The 21655-nt window shown below is 45.3% G+C and overlaps 1 protein-coding gene across 3 annotated transcripts in view; it reads right to left on the bottom strand.

Moving 5' to 3' along the window:
- The window catches only part of ERICH1 (glutamate rich 1), an 85782-nt gene that overhangs the window by 19548 nt on the left and 44579 nt on the right, over positions 1–21655 (bottom strand). For all 3 annotated transcript variants that reach the window (XM_033935948.1, XM_033935950.1, XM_033935949.1), the window contains exons 3-4: positions 14362–14493; positions 11415–11762 (exon numbers count right to left, since the gene is read on the bottom strand). In XM_033935948.1, coding sequence (XP_033791839.1) covers positions 11415–11762; positions 14362–14493 — 480 coding nt within the window. The remainder of the gene's footprint in view (positions 1–11414; positions 11763–14361; positions 14494–21655) is intronic.

The following is a 21655-nucleotide window of genomic DNA, read 5'->3' as shown; positions in this document are numbered from 1 at the left end:
CTCCTTTGGACTCTCTCAAGTACCGCCATGTCCTTCTTGAGGTGTGGCGACCAATACTGAACGCAGTATTCCAGATGTGGACGCACCATCGCTCGATACAATGGCATGATGACTTCCCGCGTCCTGGTTGTTATGCCCCTCTTTATGATGTCCAGCATCCTGTTGGCTTTTTTCGAGGCTGCTGCGCACTGTGCAGATGGCTTCAGTGATGCATCCACCAGCACACCCAAGTCTCTCTCAAGTCTGCTGTCTCCCAACAATGCCCCCCCCCCAATTTGTAGTTGAACAACGGGTTCTTTTTTCCTATATGCATGACCTTGCATTTTTCCACGTTAAAGCGCATTTGCCATTTGTTTGCCCAGTCTTCCAGCTTGTCCAGGTCCCTTTGCAGGTCCTCAAACTCCTCCCTGGACCTAACTCTACCGCACAGTTTGGTATCGTCTGCAAATTTTATAACCTCGCACTTTGCCTCCTTTTCCAGGTCATTGATAAATATGTTGAAGAGTAACGGTCCCAGCACCGATCCCTGTGGCACACCGCTCGTGACTCCCCGCCAGTCAGAATATTGGCCCTTCACTCCGACCCTCTGCAGTCTACCCGACAACCAGTGCTTGATCCATCTGTGCACATCCCCTCCCACCCCGTGGTTCCACAGCTTCCTAAGCAGCCTTTCATGTGGCACCTTGTCGAAAGCCTTTTGAAAATCAAGGTAAATGATGTCTATGGGTTCCCCATTGTCCACCCGACTGCTTATTCCCTCAAAGAAGTACAGAAGGTTCGTTAAGCATGACCTTCCCTTACAGAATCCGTGCTGGCTTGTTCTCAGTAGGCCATTTCTCTCGATGTGCTCGCAAATGCCGTCTTTGATCATAGCTTCCACTATCTTCCCTATAATTGAAGTCAGGCTCACCGGCCTGTAGTTCCCGGGGTCACCCCTCGATCCCTTCTTGAAGATAGGTGTGACATTCGCCAATTTCCAGTCCTCTGGTACCTCTCCAGTTTTCAAGGATAGGTTGCAAACATGCTGGATTGTGCCCGCTATTTCTTGTCTTAGTTCCTTTAGAACCCTTGGGTGGATCCCGTCTGGGCCCGGTGATTTGCCGCATTTTAACCTATCTATCTGTTTGAGGACATCCTCCTTACTTACCTCTATGTGCTCCAATTTTTCGGCCTGTTCCCCACTCATGAGCTCCTCTGAGTCCGGTATATTAGATGTGTCTTCTCTCGTGAAAACCGACGAGAAGAACGTGTTCAACCTCTCAGCTACCTCTTTATCCTCTTTAATCACTCCCTTCCTATCCCCATCGTCCAACGGCCCCACCTCCTCTCTCGCTGATCGCTTCCCCTTTACGTAACTGAAGAATGCCTTGAAGTTTTTCGCCTCCCTGGCCAGCCCCTCTTCGTATTTCCCTTTTGCTTTTCTAACCTCTCGGTGGCATTCCTTTTGGCATTTCCTGTGCGCCTGGTGATTTTCTTCCGTTGGGTCCTTTTTCCATCTCTGGAAGGATACTTTTTTGTCATTTATTGCCCTCTTTACTTCAGTTGACATCCAAGCCGGGTCCTTTGACCGCTTGTTCTTGCAGCCTTTCCTGAAACTGGGGACGTACATTCTTTGTGCTTTCTGCAGGGTGTCCCTGAATAGGGTCCAGGCGCTTCCTACAGTCTCCATCCTAAAGATGTTTCTGAGCTTCCTCCCCACCATTTCCCTCATAGCAACATAGTTTCCTTTCCTGAAGTTGAGCGCAGTTGTTGCGGTCCTCCTTACTATGGGAGTCCCCCTTTCTAATTTGAATCTGATCGCGTTGTGGTCACTGTTGCCTAGTGGTCCTCCCACTTCTACCCCTCTTGCAGGCCCCCCTAATCCGTTTAGGATGAGGTCAAGAGTAGCACCCCCTCGCGTCGGTTCCCTGACTAGTTGCTCCATGAAGCAGTCCCTCACGGCTTCTACAAATCCTGTTTCCCTAGTGCAGTTGGAGTGACCCGTACTCCAGTCTATCCCCGGGTAGTTGAAGTCCCCCATCACTGTTACACTTCCAGTCCTGCATTCCTGTCTCAGTTCAGCTTTCAAGCCGTGTCCAACTCCTTCTGGCGTACCAGGTGGGCGATAGTACAGCCCCAGTTTTATGCTAACCCCCGACCTCATCCTGCTCCTTCGTGGGCTTCTTCACCATAACGGCAGTGCCAGACAACGAGCAGAGGGACGCAGAACCATTTCTAGACTGGGCCCCGTTCTAACCTTCACTTGCTCACCATTTCACTTACCAGCCATGAGCCACCATAGGAAGTGGGGGAACTAACCCGTCCGCACGACCGTCCACTAATCACCTACCAGCTCTCTCCCCAAAGGGGAAGGGAGAAGGTGAGAGCAACACTCACTCACACATTTAAGATACAATCCATGCCATGCGTAACCACACCCCGAAGCAACAGCAGCCAATCCGTGGGCACCGAATCGGGGAGGCCAATTTTTTTTAAAAGGGAATCGATTTGAATCAATTCACTCAAAGTGAATCGGTGAACCGATTCAAATTGTGAATTGGGCAGCACATAGCAAACAGTTCTCTAGGAGCCACACAGATTCAGGTGGAAAAAGCCTTACAGCGACCTAGCAAACACAATGTGTGGAGGGCCATGTATATTAATGCTCACAGTTTAGGCAATAAAATTCTAGAGCTGGAAACTGAAATAAGGGATGCCAACCTAGACGTGGTGGCAATAACCGAAACATGGTTTACGGACTCACATGGGTGGGATATGACTATACCGGGGTACAATCTACTTCGTCATGACAGAGAGGGCAGGTTAGGTGGTGGGGTAGCACTATACATTAAAAAAGACATCAAAACCACCAGGATCACAAATGTCAAATACACCGGGGAGTCCCTCTGGGTTAACCTGGCAAGAGGTGGCAATAAATGCTTGTATCTTGGTGTGGTATACAGACCCCCAAGACAAATGGAAGACCTGGACACTGAATTAATTGAGGACATAGAGAATATCACTCTACGGGGCGACACTGTACTGCTTGGGGACTTCAACATGCCTGATGCAGACTGGAACACATTTTCAGCAATCACCAGTAGCAGCAAGAGGCTTTTGGCCTCCATAAATGGTGCACAACTAAAACAGATGGTAACGGAGCCCACTAGGGCCAGGCGATCCTTGACCTGGTACTCACCAACTGGGAAAGCGTCTCAGAGGTCTTGGTAGGAGATACGCTAGCCTCCAGCGACCATAACATGGTATGGTTCAACCTTAGGAAAGGATTCCCTAAATCAATCACAAAAACAAAGGTACTTAACTTCCGGGGCACAGACTTCACACACATGGGAGATTTCGTCCATCAGACGCTGCAGGACCAAGCAGAGACCGGTAATGTGGAAGCTATGTGGTCGTACCTGAAATCATCCATACACGAAGCTACTAATCGCTACATAAAATCGGTAGACAAACGGCAAAGAAACAATAAACCCCAATGGTTCACTGAGGAGATCTCGCACCTCATTAAGGAGAAGAAAACAGCATTTCTTTCCTACAAACGTACGCAGAGAAGGGAAACTAAAGTAGAATATAAGACCAGGTCTGCAGCGGTCAAAACAGCAGTTAGGGAGGCCAAACTTCGAGTGGAAAAAACTTTGGCAAAAAACATTAAAAAAGGGGACAAATCTTTCTTCAGGTATATTAGTGATAGGAAAAGAAACACAGACGGCATAGTACGCCTTAGAAGACCGGACAGAAACTACGCAGTGGCGGATTCTGAAAAAGCCGAAATACTGAATGAATATTTCTGATCAGTCTTCACCTGTGAGGCACCGGGACACGGACCACAGTTGAAGGCAAAACAAATTGCGGAAGACCCGTTTCAGAATTTTGAGTTCACACCTGAAGACGTCTACAGCGAGCTGACAAGGCTCAAGGAGAACAAGGCCATGGGATCGGACAATTTACACCCAAGAGTGCTTAGAGAATTGAGAGATGTTCTGGCGGAACCATTGGCCGTGCTCTTCAATCTCTCACTAAGCACGGGGAAAGTTCCGTTGGACTGGAAAACAGCCAACGTCATTCCTCTGCATAAAAAGGGTTGCAAGGCTGAGGCTGCGAACTATAGACCGGTGAGTCTCACTTCAATAGCGTGTAAACTCATGGAAACACTAATTAAGCATAAATTAGATACAATCTTGAATGAGGGGAATCTCCGGGACCCCAGTCAACATGGATTCACCAAGGGTAGGTCCTGCCAGTCCAATCTTATCAGCTTCTTTGACTGGGTAACAAGAAGGCTGGACTCGGGAGAGTCCTTAGACGTCGTATACCTTGACTTCAGCAAGGCTTTTGACAGCGTCCCACACCGCAGACTGCTGAACAAGATGGAATCGATGGGGTTAGGAGCAGTGTTCCCTCTAAGCGGGCGGGTGTTGTGAGCAAACTTTTTTCACCGTGAGCCAAAAATATCGGGCGCCAGCAAGTTATGAGCCAACTCGCCCGATTCTCCTCTCGCCGCCCTGCCATCTGCCGTACGCCTCTTCCGATCGTGCGCTGTGACGAGAAACGTGTGCGCTGCGATGTAATATTTTGTGCGCCAGCGCACGCCAGCGCAGCTTAGCGGGAACACTGGTTCAAATGGTTTTATTTATTTCCCCAAATTTATTTTTGTTATACGCATTGAAAATATTTGATATTGCGTTTAAATCAAAATCTCAATAAACTTGAAACGAGTGCCCGTGAGATTGTGGGAGGGTTAAATACTCAAAACTTAGAAGTTTTTGCTACGCCAGCTTTCTGGTATCTTTACATACAGTGGCGTACCTAGCATATGTAACATCCGGGGCCCATCATTTTTTGGCACCCCCCCCCCATCTGTAAGAAAAACATGATTTTTAGTAACAAACCACACGTCACACATGAGTACCTAGGAAAAGGCAGCATCTTACATATTGCAGTGAGCAGTACATCAATACACCCATTGTAAAACTAAACAAGCCAGACCAGCACAGATCAATCCTACACCGTCAATCCTAACAGAAAACCATGTCTTTCGAACACACAGAACACAGAAAACACCTTCGCCTAGTAAGGAATATATAATCACAAACTAACCCCTCCCTCTTTTACAAAACTGTAGTGTGGATTTTAGCTACGGAGGTAACAGCTCTGATGCTCATAAAATTCTGAGCATCAGAGCTGCTACCACCAAGGCTGGTGCTAAAAACGCTTCACAGTTTTGTAAAAGGGGGGATAAAATAAAAATACATAGACAAAGGTTAAATTGAACCAGCAAGAAGCTGGACTCTGCATACAATGCTTCACAGAAACAGTGACACATGTCTCCTAAAGCAATAAATAAATAGAAATTTTTTTCTACCTTTGTCTTCTGTGGTTTCTCCTTTCCTCATCTTCTTGTAACTCTCTTCCTTCCATTCACTGTCTGCCGTCTCTCTTCCCCTATATGGCATCTTCTCTCCTTCTATGCCCCTTCCAGAAACTGTATGCCTCCCCCTTCCATCTCTCCTTTCACCCCATTGGTCTGGCATCTCTCTCCTCGCCTTCCCTCTCCCACACCTCTCCTCATAGTCTGGTATCTCCCCTTCCCTGATTCTCTGGCATCTCTCTCCTTTCCTTTTCTTCCATCTTTCGTTCCCCCTCCATGCTCTCACATCTCCCCCTTCCTTTTCCCTTAGACTGGCATACCTTCCTCCTACGCTCCAAGCCCTGGCATCTCCTTTAATTCCCTCCCTCATCTTCCTTCTCCCTCCAGCTGGGTACCGCAACACTCTTCCCTGCAGCTCTGCACTTCCCCACAATTGCCATGCTTCGGTTCCTCTTCTTCCTTCCTTCCTCCCCCCCCCCCCGCGGGACCCTGCGGCACCATCAACTCTTACTCCCTCTAATGTCGGCCCTGCAGCTCCAGACTTCCTCGCACCTTCTCCCCTCCCCCTTTGGATCGCTATTATTTTAAATGTTATAGCCGCGGAGCTGTATCCATCAGTGGAGATGTCTAACCTCGGCCTGCCCCGGAACTCTTACTGCAGCAGCCGCCCGTCTAGGCAGGAACAGGAAGTCACTGTTGCAGTAAGAGTTCCGGGGCAGGCCGAGGTTAGACATCTCCACTGATGGATACAGCTCCGCGGCTATAACATTTAAAATAATAGCGATCCAAAGGGGGAGGGGAGAAGGTGCGAGGAAGTCTGGAGCTGCAGGGCCGACATTAGAGGGAGTAAGAGTTGATGGTGCCGCAGGGTCCCGCGGGGGGGGGGGGGGGGGGAGGAAGGAAGGAAGAAGAGGAACCGAAGCATGGCAATTGTGGGGAAGTGCAATCCCCCCAATGCGTCCCCTTACCTTACCTCCCCTTACCTTTGCGACGCGTGTGTGCGCTGTGAAGAGAAACTTTGCGCTGCGATGTAATATTTTGTGCGCGCGCGCAGGCCAACGCACCTTAGCGGGAACACTGGTTAGGAGTAACACTAACTGCATGGGTTAAAGATTGGCTAAGTGGCAGACTTCAGAGGGTGATGGTTAACGGTACCCTCTCCAAAACGTCGGAAGTGACCAGCGGAGTGCCGCAGGGCTCAGTCCTGGGTCCACTCCTCTTCAACATATTCATTAGGGATTTGACTCAAGGGCTTCAAGGTAAGGTAACCTTATTCGCTGATGATGCCAAACTATGCAATATCATAAACGGCTACAATCTGCAGAATACTATGGAACAGGACCTCCGTACGTTAGAAAGTTGGTCCTCTGTCTGGCAGCTGGGCTTCAACGCCAAGAAATGTAAGGTCATGCATCTCGGAAATGGAAATCCATGCAGAACTTACACCTTGAATGGAGAAACTTTGACCAAGACTACAGCAGAACGAGACTTGGGAGTGATCATCAGTGCAGACATGAAGACTGCTACTCAAGTGGAGAAGGCTTCATCTAAGACACGGCAGATGATGGGTTGTATCAAGAGAAGTTTCGTCAACAGGAAGCCTGAGGTCATGATGCCATTATACAGAGCCATGGTGAGACCTCATCTAGAATACTGTGTGCAATTTTGGAGGCCACATTACCGTAAAGATGTGCTCAGAATTGAGTCGGTTCAGCGGATGGCCACCAGGATGGTCTCGGGGCTAAAGGGTCTCTCGTACGAAGAGAGACTGAACAAATTGCAGCTCTATACTCTCGAGGAGCGTAGGGAGAGGGGAGACATGATTGAGACATTTAAGTACATCACGGGACGGGTCAAGGTGGAAGATGATATCTTTCTTCTCAAAGGACCCTCGAACACAAGAGGACATCCGCTCAAACTCAGGGGAGGGAAGTTTCGTGGAGACGTCAGGAAGTACTTCTTCACGGAACGAGTGATAGAGCATTGGAACAAGCTTCCTGTACAGGTGATCGAGGCCCGCAATATCCCAGACTTCAAGAATAAATGGGATACCTATGTGGGATCACTGCGAGAGTCATACCAATGAATAGGGTCACTAGGATATAGACTTAATAGAGCAGGTCAGTAGAGTTAAGGGGGCCAGTAGACTTAAAAGGGGGTCAATGGTATGGGCAGACTTGATGGGCTGTAGCCCTTATCTGCAGTCATCTTTCTAGTGCTTACCACATATAGGGCCAGCAGACGTCGGCGCTTATTCTTCTGAGCTTAAATATGAGCTATTATATTCCTTTGAGCCTATGGTTGCTTTCTGCATTGGCCCCGAGTACCCGGTTTAGCTGAGCAAGTAGGGGGGCTAAATATTGGAGGAGTTACTGTACTTTTTGCTCCAGAAGACGCACTTTTTCCCCTCCAAAAAGAGGGTGAAAATAAAGGTGCATCTTATGGAGAGAATACCACCCTCCCACCCCCGTACTTTTTTTTTTAGTCCATTGGGTCCAGAGAAAGGAAAATGGTAAAACCAGAGGACATAATTTGAGGTTGAGGGGTAGTAGACTCAAGAACAATATAAGGAAATTCTTCTTTACGGAGAGGGTGGTGGATACCTGGAATGCGCTCCCGAGGGAGGTGGGGAAGAAAATGGTGACAGAGTTAAAAAAAAAGCCTGGGATGAACACAGAGGATCTTAAATCAGAAAAAATTAAGGCCAGTACTGGGCAGACTTGCACGGTCTATGTCTGTTTAAGGCCATTTGGTTGAGGATGGGCTGGGGAGGGCTTCAATGGCTGGGATGGTTTGGATGTGCTGAAGTGAGCTTTGATGGAGACTTCAGTAGATGGAACCTAAGCATAGTACTGGCAGAGCTTTAGATTCTGGCTCAGCAATAGCTAAGAAGGAAGATTTAAATTAATTCAGTAATTTAAAGAGTGGGTAGGGTTGGGCAGACTGGACGGACCATTCGAGTCTTTATCTGCCATCATCTACTATGTTACTATGTTCCCATAGGAAATAATGGAGGGAACTCACAGTTCTGCTGTGCCTTGTCTGTCGGCAGTTTTAAACAGCAGCTGAGTAGAGGAAAAAGATTTTTCTGCCTCAGAAACTTCTCCAAATGATCAGAGTGGAAGATCTTTGGATTGCCAGTCAACCAGACAGATTGCGGGTTCGGATTGAACACCTAGTGTAAGAATCTGGGAAGTAACAAAAGAGACTTTAGGCTGTGGCTGCTGGGAATAGATAGATGAGCAAAGGGGAGGATTAAAACCGCTGAGGGTGGGTGGATGATGGGAGAGAAACTGAATCTGTACCTTCTGAGTGCAGGTGGGTGCAGCCCCATTCACTTCCATCAGCTGCAGCTTTAGCCCATTGCTCTAGCAACCATAGCCTAAAGTCTCATTCTATTGCCAGAGAGGCTACAGTTGAAGCTGCTGGGGAAAGGTGGGTTGATGATGGGGAGTAGCTGAGGCTGTGATTGCTGGGAGCAAGTGGGGGATACAGCTTCAGCTTCTGTCCATTGCCCATATCCATACAGCAACAGCACTTGCACTGCCACCCAAGCAACCACAGCCAAAAGCATATCTTCACTGCCAGAGAGGTTGTGGTTACTGGGAGTGGGTGGCTGACCACATAATAAACACCCTTCCCCTCCTTCCCTTATTCTACTTACACTACTGGAGTCTGTGCCATATAGTCTGCTCCATCTGTTCACCAAAATCTACCCCAAACAATAGTTTTTAACTGCTATTAGTAGTAGTAAGTAACTTGAGTGCTTGATAAATGTGCATTAATAAAAAAAAGGTAAATTAACTCACACCCACATTAAAAGGAAAGAGAAGATTAAAATAAATAAATAAAAATAAGTCAGTTGTTACAAATCTGGCTCCTTGAACCTAGTCAAGTTCTAGTCTGGTGCAGCCAGAATTCTTCATTATGCTACTCCAAAGAGAGGACATAGACTTGAGATAACAAAAATACACTGCTTCCTCAATGCCTGCCATCAGTTCTCATGAGTTCTACCAGTTAAAAACTCACTAACTAAAGTAACCAAAAAAATACAAGATATCTTTAGGACAATAGAAGCCTGGATGAAGGACCACAGACTAAAACTAAACACAGAAAAAATGTGGTTCCTATTAATGGAGAATACTAAACAACCTACAGCAACCAACATAAAAATTAACTTCCTAATTTACCCACTAGAACCCGCACTAAAAGTCACTATGAATAGATGCAGCTCTCTTCAATTATAGAACAACGTTATCGAAAATCCTTCATAGCGATGTGCAACCTAAAACATATACAAATTTTTTGAAGAGCCACAATTTTGGCCCTAATCTTGGGAATGCTGGATTATTACATCTTCTACCTACCATGTCCACATCAAAGATAAAACCAATTGCAAATTATACGAAATATAGCACTAAGATTAATCTTTTCCAGAAACAAATATGACCACATAACACCAGCCAACCTAAAAAACACACTGGTTCCCGGTGAAAGACCGAATCTTATTCAAATTCTATTGCCTGTTGTTTAAAAGCACTACAGGGCTATGCCCCAATTTACCTAAACAATAGGCTTGCACTGAAAGAAGCAAAAAGACCTCGGAGAAACATGAAACCACATCAATCAAAAAACCAAAAAGGCTAAAAATTGTTAGAAGGCCTACTGTCATTCCTAGCAGCAAAACTAGATAAAGATGTCATCAGAATCTTAGGTGCATATCAGATTACAGAATCTTCCGGAAAGAAATCAAAATTATGCCATTTAGGAATATGTCCTGCAATGCTATTCCAAGTCTTGTTTAATAAGCTTTGAAATATAATTCCCTGGAAATGTCCAGATACCTCTTATTGTGATCTGATAAGAACTGAAATGTTAAGGTGAAATAGAAGTCAATAAATGTAATGTAATTAGATCCAGTGCACCACCACTCACTTCAATAAGTCCTTTTTACAATGCTACAGTTAAATAGCATTATATATAATTTCTGCATTTGAATGTGAATAGAGAAAGGGAACATGATGAGCCCAAAAAGTATCCCCTATGCTAGTTTTCCAGGGTGGGTCCTGGGCTGATCCTCCAGGACTCAAGTAAAGGAAATTACAGGTATGAATAATTTTCACCTCTTTTAATCTTTGCTAGACCAGTCCAGATAAGTGAGATGTACAAAAATACCCTACTGGGTGGGGGAAGGCTCCCCAACCTTCTGTGAATGATGTAGGTTATCTTAACATGCTATCAAAGACTTCAAGGCCACCTGACCTTCACATAGTCCTTTAGCAGCACAAAAGTCTATGACAGGCAAAAGGGAGTTAGTTATCTTCAAATACCACAACAACTGCCCATCCAACTTATACAGTGTTTTGTTCAATTCTGAGTTGAGGAGATGGCACCTTCAGAGTAAGGTCTTTCACCGAAGCTCTCTTCAAAGGCTCATACAGAGCCTCCAAAAAGGCATTCAGAATCAAGATGAGATTCCATTGTGGAAAGACTACTCAGATTGGGTGCTGAATGTTTCATGCCTACAAGAACCTTCTGTAAAAGCTCTAGGTGGTTTGGGATCTGTGCCTGCCATGGTGACAGTGTCCCCCAGACACACACATAAGCCAACGACATAGACTATCTTCATGCCTTCAAGAGAGTGGAGATAACTTAGATACACCACCTTTCCTTTCCTCAAATGCAACCTCTCAAGAGCCAAATCATAAACCACCTCACTGGGGCTAATGGAGGAGCAAATTGATTCCCTGCACTGTGGGGAGAGAGCGAGAGCTCTTATACTCTATATCAGAGATCTCCAAACTATGCTGCAAGGGGGTGGTGGGGAAGGGGAAGAGGATGAGAGGAAAGTTCAATGTCACCCTGAACTGGAGGTAAAATATACAAAAAAAAAAGAATTATTTTTTCTGCTATACCTGCTCACAAACACACATATAATTCTAAAAATATAAGTATTTTGGGTGGATTATCAAGAAGTCTCTTATCCTGGGAATCCGACTCTGAACAGTTCACATTAAGGAAATGGATAAAAAGAATCTGAACATACTGTCAGCAAGATAGATTTCTTGTGTTGCCTTCAAGAACTCTAGGATCTCGCTCATCTTCCTATCCACATCATCAATGTCTGCCTCTTCGTTCGCACAGTCTTCTGGCTGATACATAAAATCCACACCACTGGCTTTAGTCAGACAACCTGCAGCTCTCATTTTTTCTCTCTGCCGTTTCTTTTTCATTTTCCTTTTTTTATTTTTACTCATTTTTGGAGAGTCTCTGTCAACTTGTAAAAGATGGGTCTGCCTTTTAGGTGCCATTTGTTCCCCTGAGTCTTGCCAATTCTTTTGCTGCCTCTTTTTTCTTGCACGCTTTCTTGTTGAGCACACAGAAGAATCTTCTTCTGCAAATAAAATATGAACAGAAACAAAGATTGATGGATATTAATGCTTTCAACTTGTTGCACTCCTGTTATAAGAGCAGCGAGGTCAATACAGGCAGTCCTCGGGTTAAGAACAAGTTATGTTCTTAAGTCAGATTTGGAATGTAACTCAGAACTTGTAGATTTTAAGATTCTTGCTGCTAACCTCTGCTCCCAGCTGTCAAAAGGGCCAACTGTCACTAGCAATGTTACCTCTAAGGTAACACACTCTCAGTTACAGAGTCAGCAATAATATATGGTGCAGTTTTATAATACTTTTTATCAGAGGTCCTTGGGGATATCAGATTGCCTTACAAACAACATAGTTTGAAAGGGTTATTTCCTCATATTACCCTGTGGTACCTCCTCCTCCTCTTGTTCTTTTACTTTTTCTATTTTACTTTTTTCTTTTTTCTATTAATTATTCATGATTCTATGATAAGAGTATACTTAGCTTTCAGCCTTGCTATATATCCCCTCAACGAATCATGAATAATTAATAGAAAAAAGAAAAAAGTAAATAGAAATAGTAAAATAGAAAAAGTAAAAGAACAAGAGGAGGAGGAGGTACCACGGGGTAATATGAGGAAATAACCCTTTCAAACTATGTTGTTTGTAAGGCAATCTGATATCCCCAAGGACCTCTGATAAAAATTATTATAAAACTGCACCATATATTATTGCTGACTCTGTGACTGAGAGTGTGCGACTGCTGTTTGAGTAATCACGGATAGGAAGATTATTACAGATACCTCTAAGGTAAAGCATGCACAACTATGTGGCAATGCATCATTCCTGAATCTGCTAAAGGAGAAGTGTAGGAGTCTGCCATTGGAAATACTGCTCAATGAAATCAAATGAAGCCATGACCGCATTCTTAAGTATAAGTTGTACTTAAGTAGGGTGTATGTAACTCAGGAACTGCCTGTATTCAGCCACGCAATGAATATGTTAAGTGGAAATGTTTAACTTAACATGGCAATAGAAATGATTACTAGCAGTAGGACGTATATTCAACAGCCTTATCTATTTAGGCAGTGCCGCTGAATACACACATAATTGGAATGTCCTAGACAGACACTGGGCGAGCTATTTAAATGTATAAAATTTAGTGGCTAAATATTGCTACCTGAATATTACTACTAGTAATTGTTTCTATAGTGCTACTAGACAAATGCAGTGCTGTACACATTATGTATAGGTACTTTCTCACATTATGTACAGGTACTGGGCTCACAATCTAAGGTATTGTTTTGTACCTGCTGCAATGGCCATGTTAAGTGATTTCTCAGAGTCACAGGGAGTGGCAGTAGGAATTGAACCCAGTTCCCTAGGATCTCAGCTCACTGCACTAACCATTAGACTATGCCTCCACTGGTACTGTCTTTGAAAATGTGCCAAATCTCATCCTCTTTCTGGACTGATAATTTTGAACATAAAATTATTTTGTCTCCATAAGTACTTTTGAATACAGATCAGTTGATACAGATCAGATAAGGCACCTGGGCCAACCGGAATCTTAGGTTGGTCCGTGCCTAAGGCCCCTCCCATGGGCAAACCTATAGGCGGGGTCTTAGGCACCTAGGCCAATCAGGTGTTAGGCCCCTCCCTGGTGCATCCCACAATGCACCGGGAAGGGGCAGGCCCACCTCAATCAGACGGAGGTGGGCCTGCCGGCCAGACAGACAGAGGGAAGACCTGTCTATCTGCCTTTCGAGAAAGGTTAGGAGGGGGTTTGGGTGGGGTTAGGAGGGGTTCTAGTGTGGGTGGGGGGTTCTGGAGGGATTGGGCATCCCTCCTGCCAGCAAACGTTCGGGGAAGGGGGGAGGAGGACGGGTGGCCGCTAAACTTATCTTGGTAAGGGATAAGCTCAGCGGCCGTGTCTACTTACAATGTAGGCCAGCATTTTGATGGCCTATTTTGTACACGTCTCCCGCTGGCCTAGGGAGATGCATACAACTGCCTAGGTTCGCCTAAGGCTACTTCCAGGCCAAACCACACCCATGTCTAGTCTTAGGCGAGCTTGCACACTTCCCTAGGCTCCCGGAGGCACCTCCAATGTAGGCAGCCTGCCTTGGGAGTTTTTTTTTTTTTTAATGTGCATCCTGATTGGCTGGTTAGACAGCAGAAGGACAGCTGCTTACAATCGGGACGCCGTTTATAGAATCCAGGCCAAAATGTCTAAACTGTGCCCTGGACGTTTTGTTAAAAGTTTGATTATCCCTGTAGAATAACCAATTCATAAGCCCGCCCAAATCATGCCTCTACCATGCCCCCTTATGATTTAGACACACTGGAAACAAAACAACCAGACAGACACCTGGAAAGTCAGTTTTGAAAATGTCCACTTGGACATTTTTGACTAGTAAGATGGCCAAGTGCCAGTTTATGCTTCTTTTGGACATTTATCTTTTTTGAAAATGAGCTGGATAGCTTATAAAAATGTGTCATAGGAAAGTCAAGCTTTTCTGAATGTGCACTTTTATTTACAAAATAGTGTACAAAAGAGTTAGCTATTACAGTTTTAAATTATTTAGCTACAAAGCAAACACTTTAAAAAGTGAAAAGTATAACTCCTTACCATCTGAATCGTCACTGCTTTCAGTGTGCTCTGAATGAGTAAGATTCGTTGTCTCAAGAGAGCTTGGCAGATAGCCGTCAGGAGGCAGGCTGACTGTGTAGAGCTTCTGATTTGGAAACTGCTTTTCACCAACTATAAAAAGAAATGCAAGAACAAATCTGAGAAATATGAATTTTAGTATTTGACTTTATATTTGACCTTCTTCCATAGAATTTAAATGTTTAGGAGCACCACCGAGAACAGAGTCACAGTTTTGATATACTGGTTTTCTGTGTGTACAACCAAAGAAGTTTACATTTATTTTATGCAGGTACTTCCATGTTATGCATTGCTGATAATTTATATCCTCATCACAGATACACAGATCACTCTGGCTAAATGTTCAGGAAAGTCATCTATCAGCAAAACTCATACCATCTTCAAGCAGCAGGTAACTTAGGATAAACATACAATAGAAAACTAATTCTAAAATTATCTGTATGGGTATCATGGTCTTTCAATTGTACTCTTTCATGCTCCAGAGAACAAAAATTAATAGAATATGTATGAAAGCTGAAAAGACAAATATATTTGATATATAATCAACTTTAGGAAAAAAGGTCCAGTGAAATCAACCTTACACAAAAGGTTAAAAAGTACCGCACTGTAGACTAGCTTTGTCAACTGGCTTTAGATCTGCTAAAAGGGGTGATCCAGCCCTGGGGGTTTACACCACTAGTTGTAGTCATGCTTTTCTTAGGAAATCCTGTTTGGAAAGTAGCATGGAATATTGCTACTCCTTGAGTTTTGGCCAGGTATTAGGGACCTGGTTTGGCTACTGTGAAAACGGGCTACTGGGTTTGACCTTTGGTCTGACCCAGTAAGGCTATTTCAGGTTTATTAAAAATTTGATATACCGCCTTATCAAATATTAAAGTGATCTTACATAGAGTAATAAATTATAAATCATATATTAAAAACAAATTTCAATACAATAACACTAACAGTCTGACGCACTGACAATGACTTATGTTTTTCAGTTTGAGGAAGTACAGTGGAACCTTGGTTTACGAGCATAATTCGTTCCAGAAGCATGCTCGTAAACCAAATTGCTCGTATATCAAAGCAAGTTTCCCCATAGGAAGTAAGGGAAACTCGCTTTGATTGGTTCCACCTTTCCCCCTTCTCTAGCAGACAGCAAACAACTAGTTTTCTTGCCAACAGCCTTGCAAATTCACCAGATACAACCTCCACCCCTGCCACATGCACTCTCACTGTTCCTCTCCCCATTTTGAGCAGTCTCCCCTTTTCCTCTTGCTGAGCCTTGTTTCACACTTCCTCCACCCAGCATTCACACCTCCTCCCCCCCTCCGAGGCTACCGACGCTGCTCCATTCCTCTCCCCTTGAGGCCACCAACGCTGCTCCATACCCTTCCCCGCGATCCAGCATCCCCCCCTGCGAACCGGCATCCTCCCCCTGCTCGTGCTGCCCCCCCTCCACCACAATCCTACATCCCCCCCCCCTGAGCACGGCAATGACATCCCTTACCCCGACTGGGCACCGGCACCAGCACCGGTGCTGGTGCCCGAAGATCCTCTCTCTTCTGGCGTGGCCTAGGCTGGGCGGTGCGTCTGAGACCCTCCCTCTTCTGGGCTGGGCTGGGCTGGACTGGCTTTGAGCATTTGCGCATGCTCAAAGCCTTCTGGTCTCGCTCTCTCCGAGTCTCAGAGAGAGCGAGACCAGAAGGCTTTGAGCATGCGCAAATGCTCAAAGCCAGTCCAGCCCAGCCCAGCCCAGAAGAGGGAGGGTCTCCGACGCACCACCCAGTCTAGAGGGAGGATCTTCGGGCACTGGCACTAGTGCCCAGTCGGAGTAAGGGATGTCATTGCTGTGGTCGGGGGGGATGTAGGATCGCGGGGGGGGGCAGATGTGAGCGGGGGAGGGATGCCAGATCGCTGGGGGGGGGGCGCTTGTACAGCGAGGCAAACTCGGTTTACGAGGCAAGCTTGGTTTACGAGGCACCAAGTTTGCAAATGTTTTGCTCGTCTTGCAAAACACTCGCAAACCGGTGCACTCGTAAACCGAGGTACCACTGTATTTGGAGTAGAATCCTTGGCCTTTCTGCAGAAGGGGTACTGATTCGACAGCATTGAGCTGCAGAAGAGTCGAGAGCTCTTGTTGAACAAAGTCTGCTTGGAAGATTCAAGGAACAGAAGTGTGTTGTGTACGTATGTTTGCAGGTATGTTCTGCAGGTGTAGAGCATATCCTTGTTTTACAATTCTGAAAACTCTGGTGTGTCTTTAGTTGTGGCAGGGGTTGAGTCTTGAGTTTTCTGCTGCCTAGGTTTTCCTCTGTGTTGGAGCTCTCGATGTGGTGGAGGATGGTACATATCTCCTTTTGTTGTATGAGGAGGAAGGATATCTAGAATGGAAATACTGCTTGGGGGCTGAGATCTGAAAGCTTTTGAAGCAGATAAGACATATTCTGCTCATGTCTAGTGATTTTCTGGGTAGCCTTCCTCGGTCTTCTCACCAAACAACTCATCTCCCAGGCATGGTATGTTGGCTAATCGGTCTTGCACGTTCTTAATGAGGTCTGAGACCTGTAGCCAAGCTTGCCTTTCATGGCATTCGAAAGGGCCGACATCTAGAGGTTACATCAAAGGTGTCGAAAACAGATTGGGCCATAAACTTTCTGATTTCCCACAAATTTTTTGAGATATGTTGGAAGTTGGAAAGTTTATCATCAGGCAAAAATTGTTCAAATTGCATCAACTGTTGGATTAATGACTTCATATAGGTAGGTGGTCATGTAAAAATTACAATTAAGGAACCAACTGGTAAGCATGGAATTTTGAAAGCGATATTTCCCAAACTTGTTCAGAGTTTGTCCCTCTCTTCCTGGAAGAGTGATAGCATAAACTCTGGAACTGCTAGTTTTCTTAAGTGCAGACTTTACCAGGAGGAACTATGTTGCAACTGAGGTTTATAAAATCCTGGACAAGATTATACTCTACTAGTCTTAAAGCCCGTTACATTAACGGGTGCTAGAATATATGTGTGTATGTCTGTCTTTAATTCTTTCTCTCTCTCTGTCTGTCCTTTGCGCTTTCTATTTTTCTTTTTCCTTGGCTGTCCACCACCACCCCTTGCCTGCTCCCCCTGTCCATTCTCCCTTCTTTTTACCTACCCTGTCCTGCAGTAGGATGTCTGTCTGTCTGGGTATTTTGTTCCTTTGTCTCTCTCCTTGCATGCTGCCTGTCTGTCATTTTCACTGTTCCCTCTAAGCTGAGCAGGAGTCCTCCACCCACAGTCTCACCAATAGAGGGTGTTGTTTTACTGTCACATTTTCAATTGTGAGGGACAGGCAAGTTCTGCAGGACTCCAGGGAACATACCTGTTCTTAGCGACTGAAAATATTCCACCCCCTAGTGGTAGCAATGCAGCTGGAGGACACCTGCTCAGCTTAGAGGGAACTACCTCCTTCCTATGTCCTTAGTGCCCCTTCCTATGTCCATAGTGCCCTCAGTGCCCCTTCCTATGTCCTTAGTGCCCCCAGTGCCTCCTTCCTCCCCCCTCCGATGCCAGCCTGCCTTCCATTGAAACCCCCCCTCCATTGCCTCCCAGCCTGCCTGCCTCCCATCCCCCTGAGCAGCATATTTCCATGGAAATCTGTTAAGCCCGTTACATTAAAGGGTGCTAGAATATATGTCTGTCTGTCTTTTTCTTTCTCTCTTTCCTCTCTCCATTTCCCTGTGTAGCGCTGTCTCTGCTTTCTTCCTCACTCTGCACTCTTCAGCTGTAACATTAGTGCCTTGCTTTTTCTCCCTGCAAGCATCTCTGCTCTCTTTCTCATCCCCAGTCTCTTTGCTCTTTTTCTGTTCTTGCAGGGGTCTCTGCTCTCCTTTCTCTATATGTTCCTGATTCCTGCAAACTTCCCTGTAGGTGTGTCTTCCTTTTTTTTTTTTTAATTCCTTCTTCAGTCTCAGTTCTTTATCTGAACATTCCCTTCCTCAGTCTCTCCAACTGCAACTCTCTTGCCCTATAAGCCCCTGCTGTGCATGTCGCTCCTGATCCCCTCTCACTGACCCTTGCGACTGCATTTCCATGGCAACCCTGCTCGCGGGTCTGTGAGTGTAGGGCCATTTTGCTTATTTCCTCGTGGGAAGCTGTTTTGCAGGCTAGTGGGTGTGAGGAGCGCCGGGATCGTGAGTAATGCCCAATGCTTTGTAGCCATGACTCCCTTAGTTGTGTCCGAAGTTATTTTTAAGTTCTGCTTCTCTCACGATCCCTGCCTGCGTCGGAAGCCTTCTCCGACACAGGTGCGGCTCGTGAGAGGAGCCGCGGCGGCGGCTTAGAACTTAAAAAATAACTTCGGCCACAACATTACCTTGGGGTCTGCTGAACTTAAAAATAACTTCTTTGTGAACATTACCTTGGGTTCCGCGAGTGTGTAGAACCCTGGTGTCCGATCGGGTCCTGTTTGGTCTGCCACTGCCTGGAGGAATTGAAGAGCGTGTAGGGCGGAAGCGGGAGGCAGGGCCTCGGCTCGCGCCGCCGGCTCCCAGGAGCTCGAGGCCGGCAGCGGACATGGCTGGCGTGGCATGGTGGAGGAGAAACAGAGTTCGGTGATGTAAAACCCGCGAATGCGCACTCGTGTTTCCGTGACGGATCAGGGAACACGATTTTTTAGTGCGCATGCGCGTCCTACCATTTTATTATATTAGATAAAGGGAATCAAACTTTGAGAGCCACTGGGCCTCCCAATTTTTAAACATAGGTTATGAAAATGCAATTTTAAACAGTCTTTAGGAACCTAGTCAAAATCCAAAGCTTCAAAGATTCTGCCCTGGGTTCAGACTCTTGACTCCATTTTACTGGAAGAGCCTGACCCATCTGATGGATGAAATGTGTAAAAGACTCTCCGAGGGTGATCTCATATGAAATGGTGGTGGAGATGACTCAGAGGATAGACTACAAGATTCCTTTGCCAAGATGTCCAGGCAGTCAGGGTAGGTATGAGACAAATCTGAATCACACTCCTCGATGACTGGTGGTGGTGAGGAAGACCATCTCGATAACTGATGCCTGGACATGCAGTGATGAGAAGGAGAGTCTGCTGCGATGGCATGAGTGTCTTTAAGCACTCCTGAATAGTCGATGATGCAGTCTGACATCATAGAAACATAGAAAGTGACGGCAGATAAGGGCCAAGGCCCATCAAGTCTGCCCACACCAATGACCCTCCCCTACCTCCCTTTGCGAAGAGATCCCACCTTTCGATCCCATTTAGCTTTAAAATCAGGCACACTGCTGGCCTCAATCACCTGCATCGGAAGACCATTCCATCGATCCACTACCCTCTCGGTGAAGAAGTACTTCCTGGTGTCGCCATGCAATGACCCTCCCCTGATTTTCCATGGATGCCCTCGTGTTGACGTGGGTTCCTTGAAGAAGAAGATATCCTCCCCCACCTCGATATCCTCCCCCACATCAAATCGGAAGAAGAGCTCCGATGTCTGGATGTCCTAGTTCTCGACCGGTGTTGATGGGGATTGCGTGACCTTGTCCTCAAGGCTCTTTTTAGCAGCTAGCAGCAGTGCTTACAGGATTCCAACCGGTGATCAGGTCCAAGACACTGGAGGCACCAACTGTGTTGATCAATGTCTGAGATGGTCCTATTGTACAGAGTGCATCGCTTAAAAATCACCGATGCAAAGTCAAAGGACTCAATGGTCCAAGGGAGGTTGAGTACTGAAAAATGGTTGACGCACCAGGCCTAAAAAAGAGGCTCCACAAGGCCAGAAAGCCCCCCCCCCCCAAAAAAAAAACAAAAAACAGAGAAAATGGATAAAATTAAAGAAACAAAGACCTACAATATGGAAAGAAAAACAAAATATTGAAGAAAAAAAAAAGATGAGAAGGCACAAAAAAGGGTAAATTTGACACACTCTGGAGTAGCTCCAAAAATACGGATTCTCAGCTCTGCAGAAAACTGAGAATATGAGCCAATGTCAGTCGGGAAGGCACTAGTACATGCGCGGTACAAGCAGTTTAACACTGTTGAAGAAATTTAATTTATTTTTTAATTTTCTATATCATTCTCCCAAGGGAGCTCAGAATGGTTTACATGAAATTATTCAGGTACTCAAGCATGTTTCCCCGTCTGTCCCGATAGGTTCACAATCTAATGTACCTGGGGCAATGGGGTAACTTGCTCATGGTCACAAGGAGCAGTGTGGATTTGAACTCACAACCTCAGGGTACTGAGGCTGTAGCTTTAACCACTACGTCACACTCTCCTACTGACAAGACACTTTTGCAATGTCCATATACAGTACTGCCTGCTTGTCCTGGGATAATACAAAATCATCCACTGTGATCAGCAAGTTTCCAGTTTAAAAAGGAATTTGTGCACAAATCTCTTCCTGTAAAATAACGTTTACAGATGTTCTTCCTATGAGGTCTGGGATGGGGAGAAAAAGGCAACTGTCCCCAAACAACTGTGTGTGGGAAGTTGAGGCGGGTCACAAGAAAGAAGAGTCATCTCTCCTAGAACTTCAAAAGGAAGCTAGAAAGCAGGTTTCAGTAAGCAATGACCCCAAATAAACTTGAGCAAATTAAAAGCAGGGGAGGACTCACTAGTGGTCCTTGAATGCTGCAGTTTTGAGAGAGACCAATGAAAATTGCCTCCAGGCAACACACAGCTGCATCAAACATCAGGTCTCTATATCTTCCATCCCACAATTTGTATATAATTTTGAAGATTGTTAGTTATCTGTGAATGGCTAACTCCAATCTTATTATTGTTATCACTGATGAACTGACAATATACATCTCAGAATTAGTGCCACAGCTGCCTCCACATACATACACAACACTTATTTCTGTTCTTTGAATCTTTCATGCATGTATGCATGCTAGAAAACAAAACAAAAAATTCAACTCAGTACAACATGCTTAGCAGATTAAATAGTAACAATGTGATTTTATTATGTTGCAGGGCAGAAAATCCATGTATATACATATATACACACATACACAGAATTCTGTGTAACCAAGTTGATTATTATAATCTACTATTCTTCAATACTTCCGTTACTATTAAAAGAAAAATCTCTCAAACTGTTGTGAAATTCCAGATTCTCTCTCCCTTTTTTTTTTTTTTGCTATTCTTTCTATAGAGTCACATGCAAGCTTTAGAAAACTATAATTGTTCCTTTGTGAGTAAAGCAATACTGCCCACTGTTGACATCTTACATAACTTCCAGCTGCAACTCTGAAATTAGGCCTCAAACAGGCAGAAACATTCAT

This window comes from Geotrypetes seraphini, chromosome 3, assembly GCF_902459505.1.
Source record: "Geotrypetes seraphini chromosome 3, aGeoSer1.1, whole genome shotgun sequence".
NCBI lineage: Eukaryota > Metazoa > Chordata > Amphibia > Gymnophiona > Dermophiidae > Geotrypetes > Geotrypetes seraphini.
This window is presented reverse-complemented; position numbering and strand designations above follow the sequence as displayed.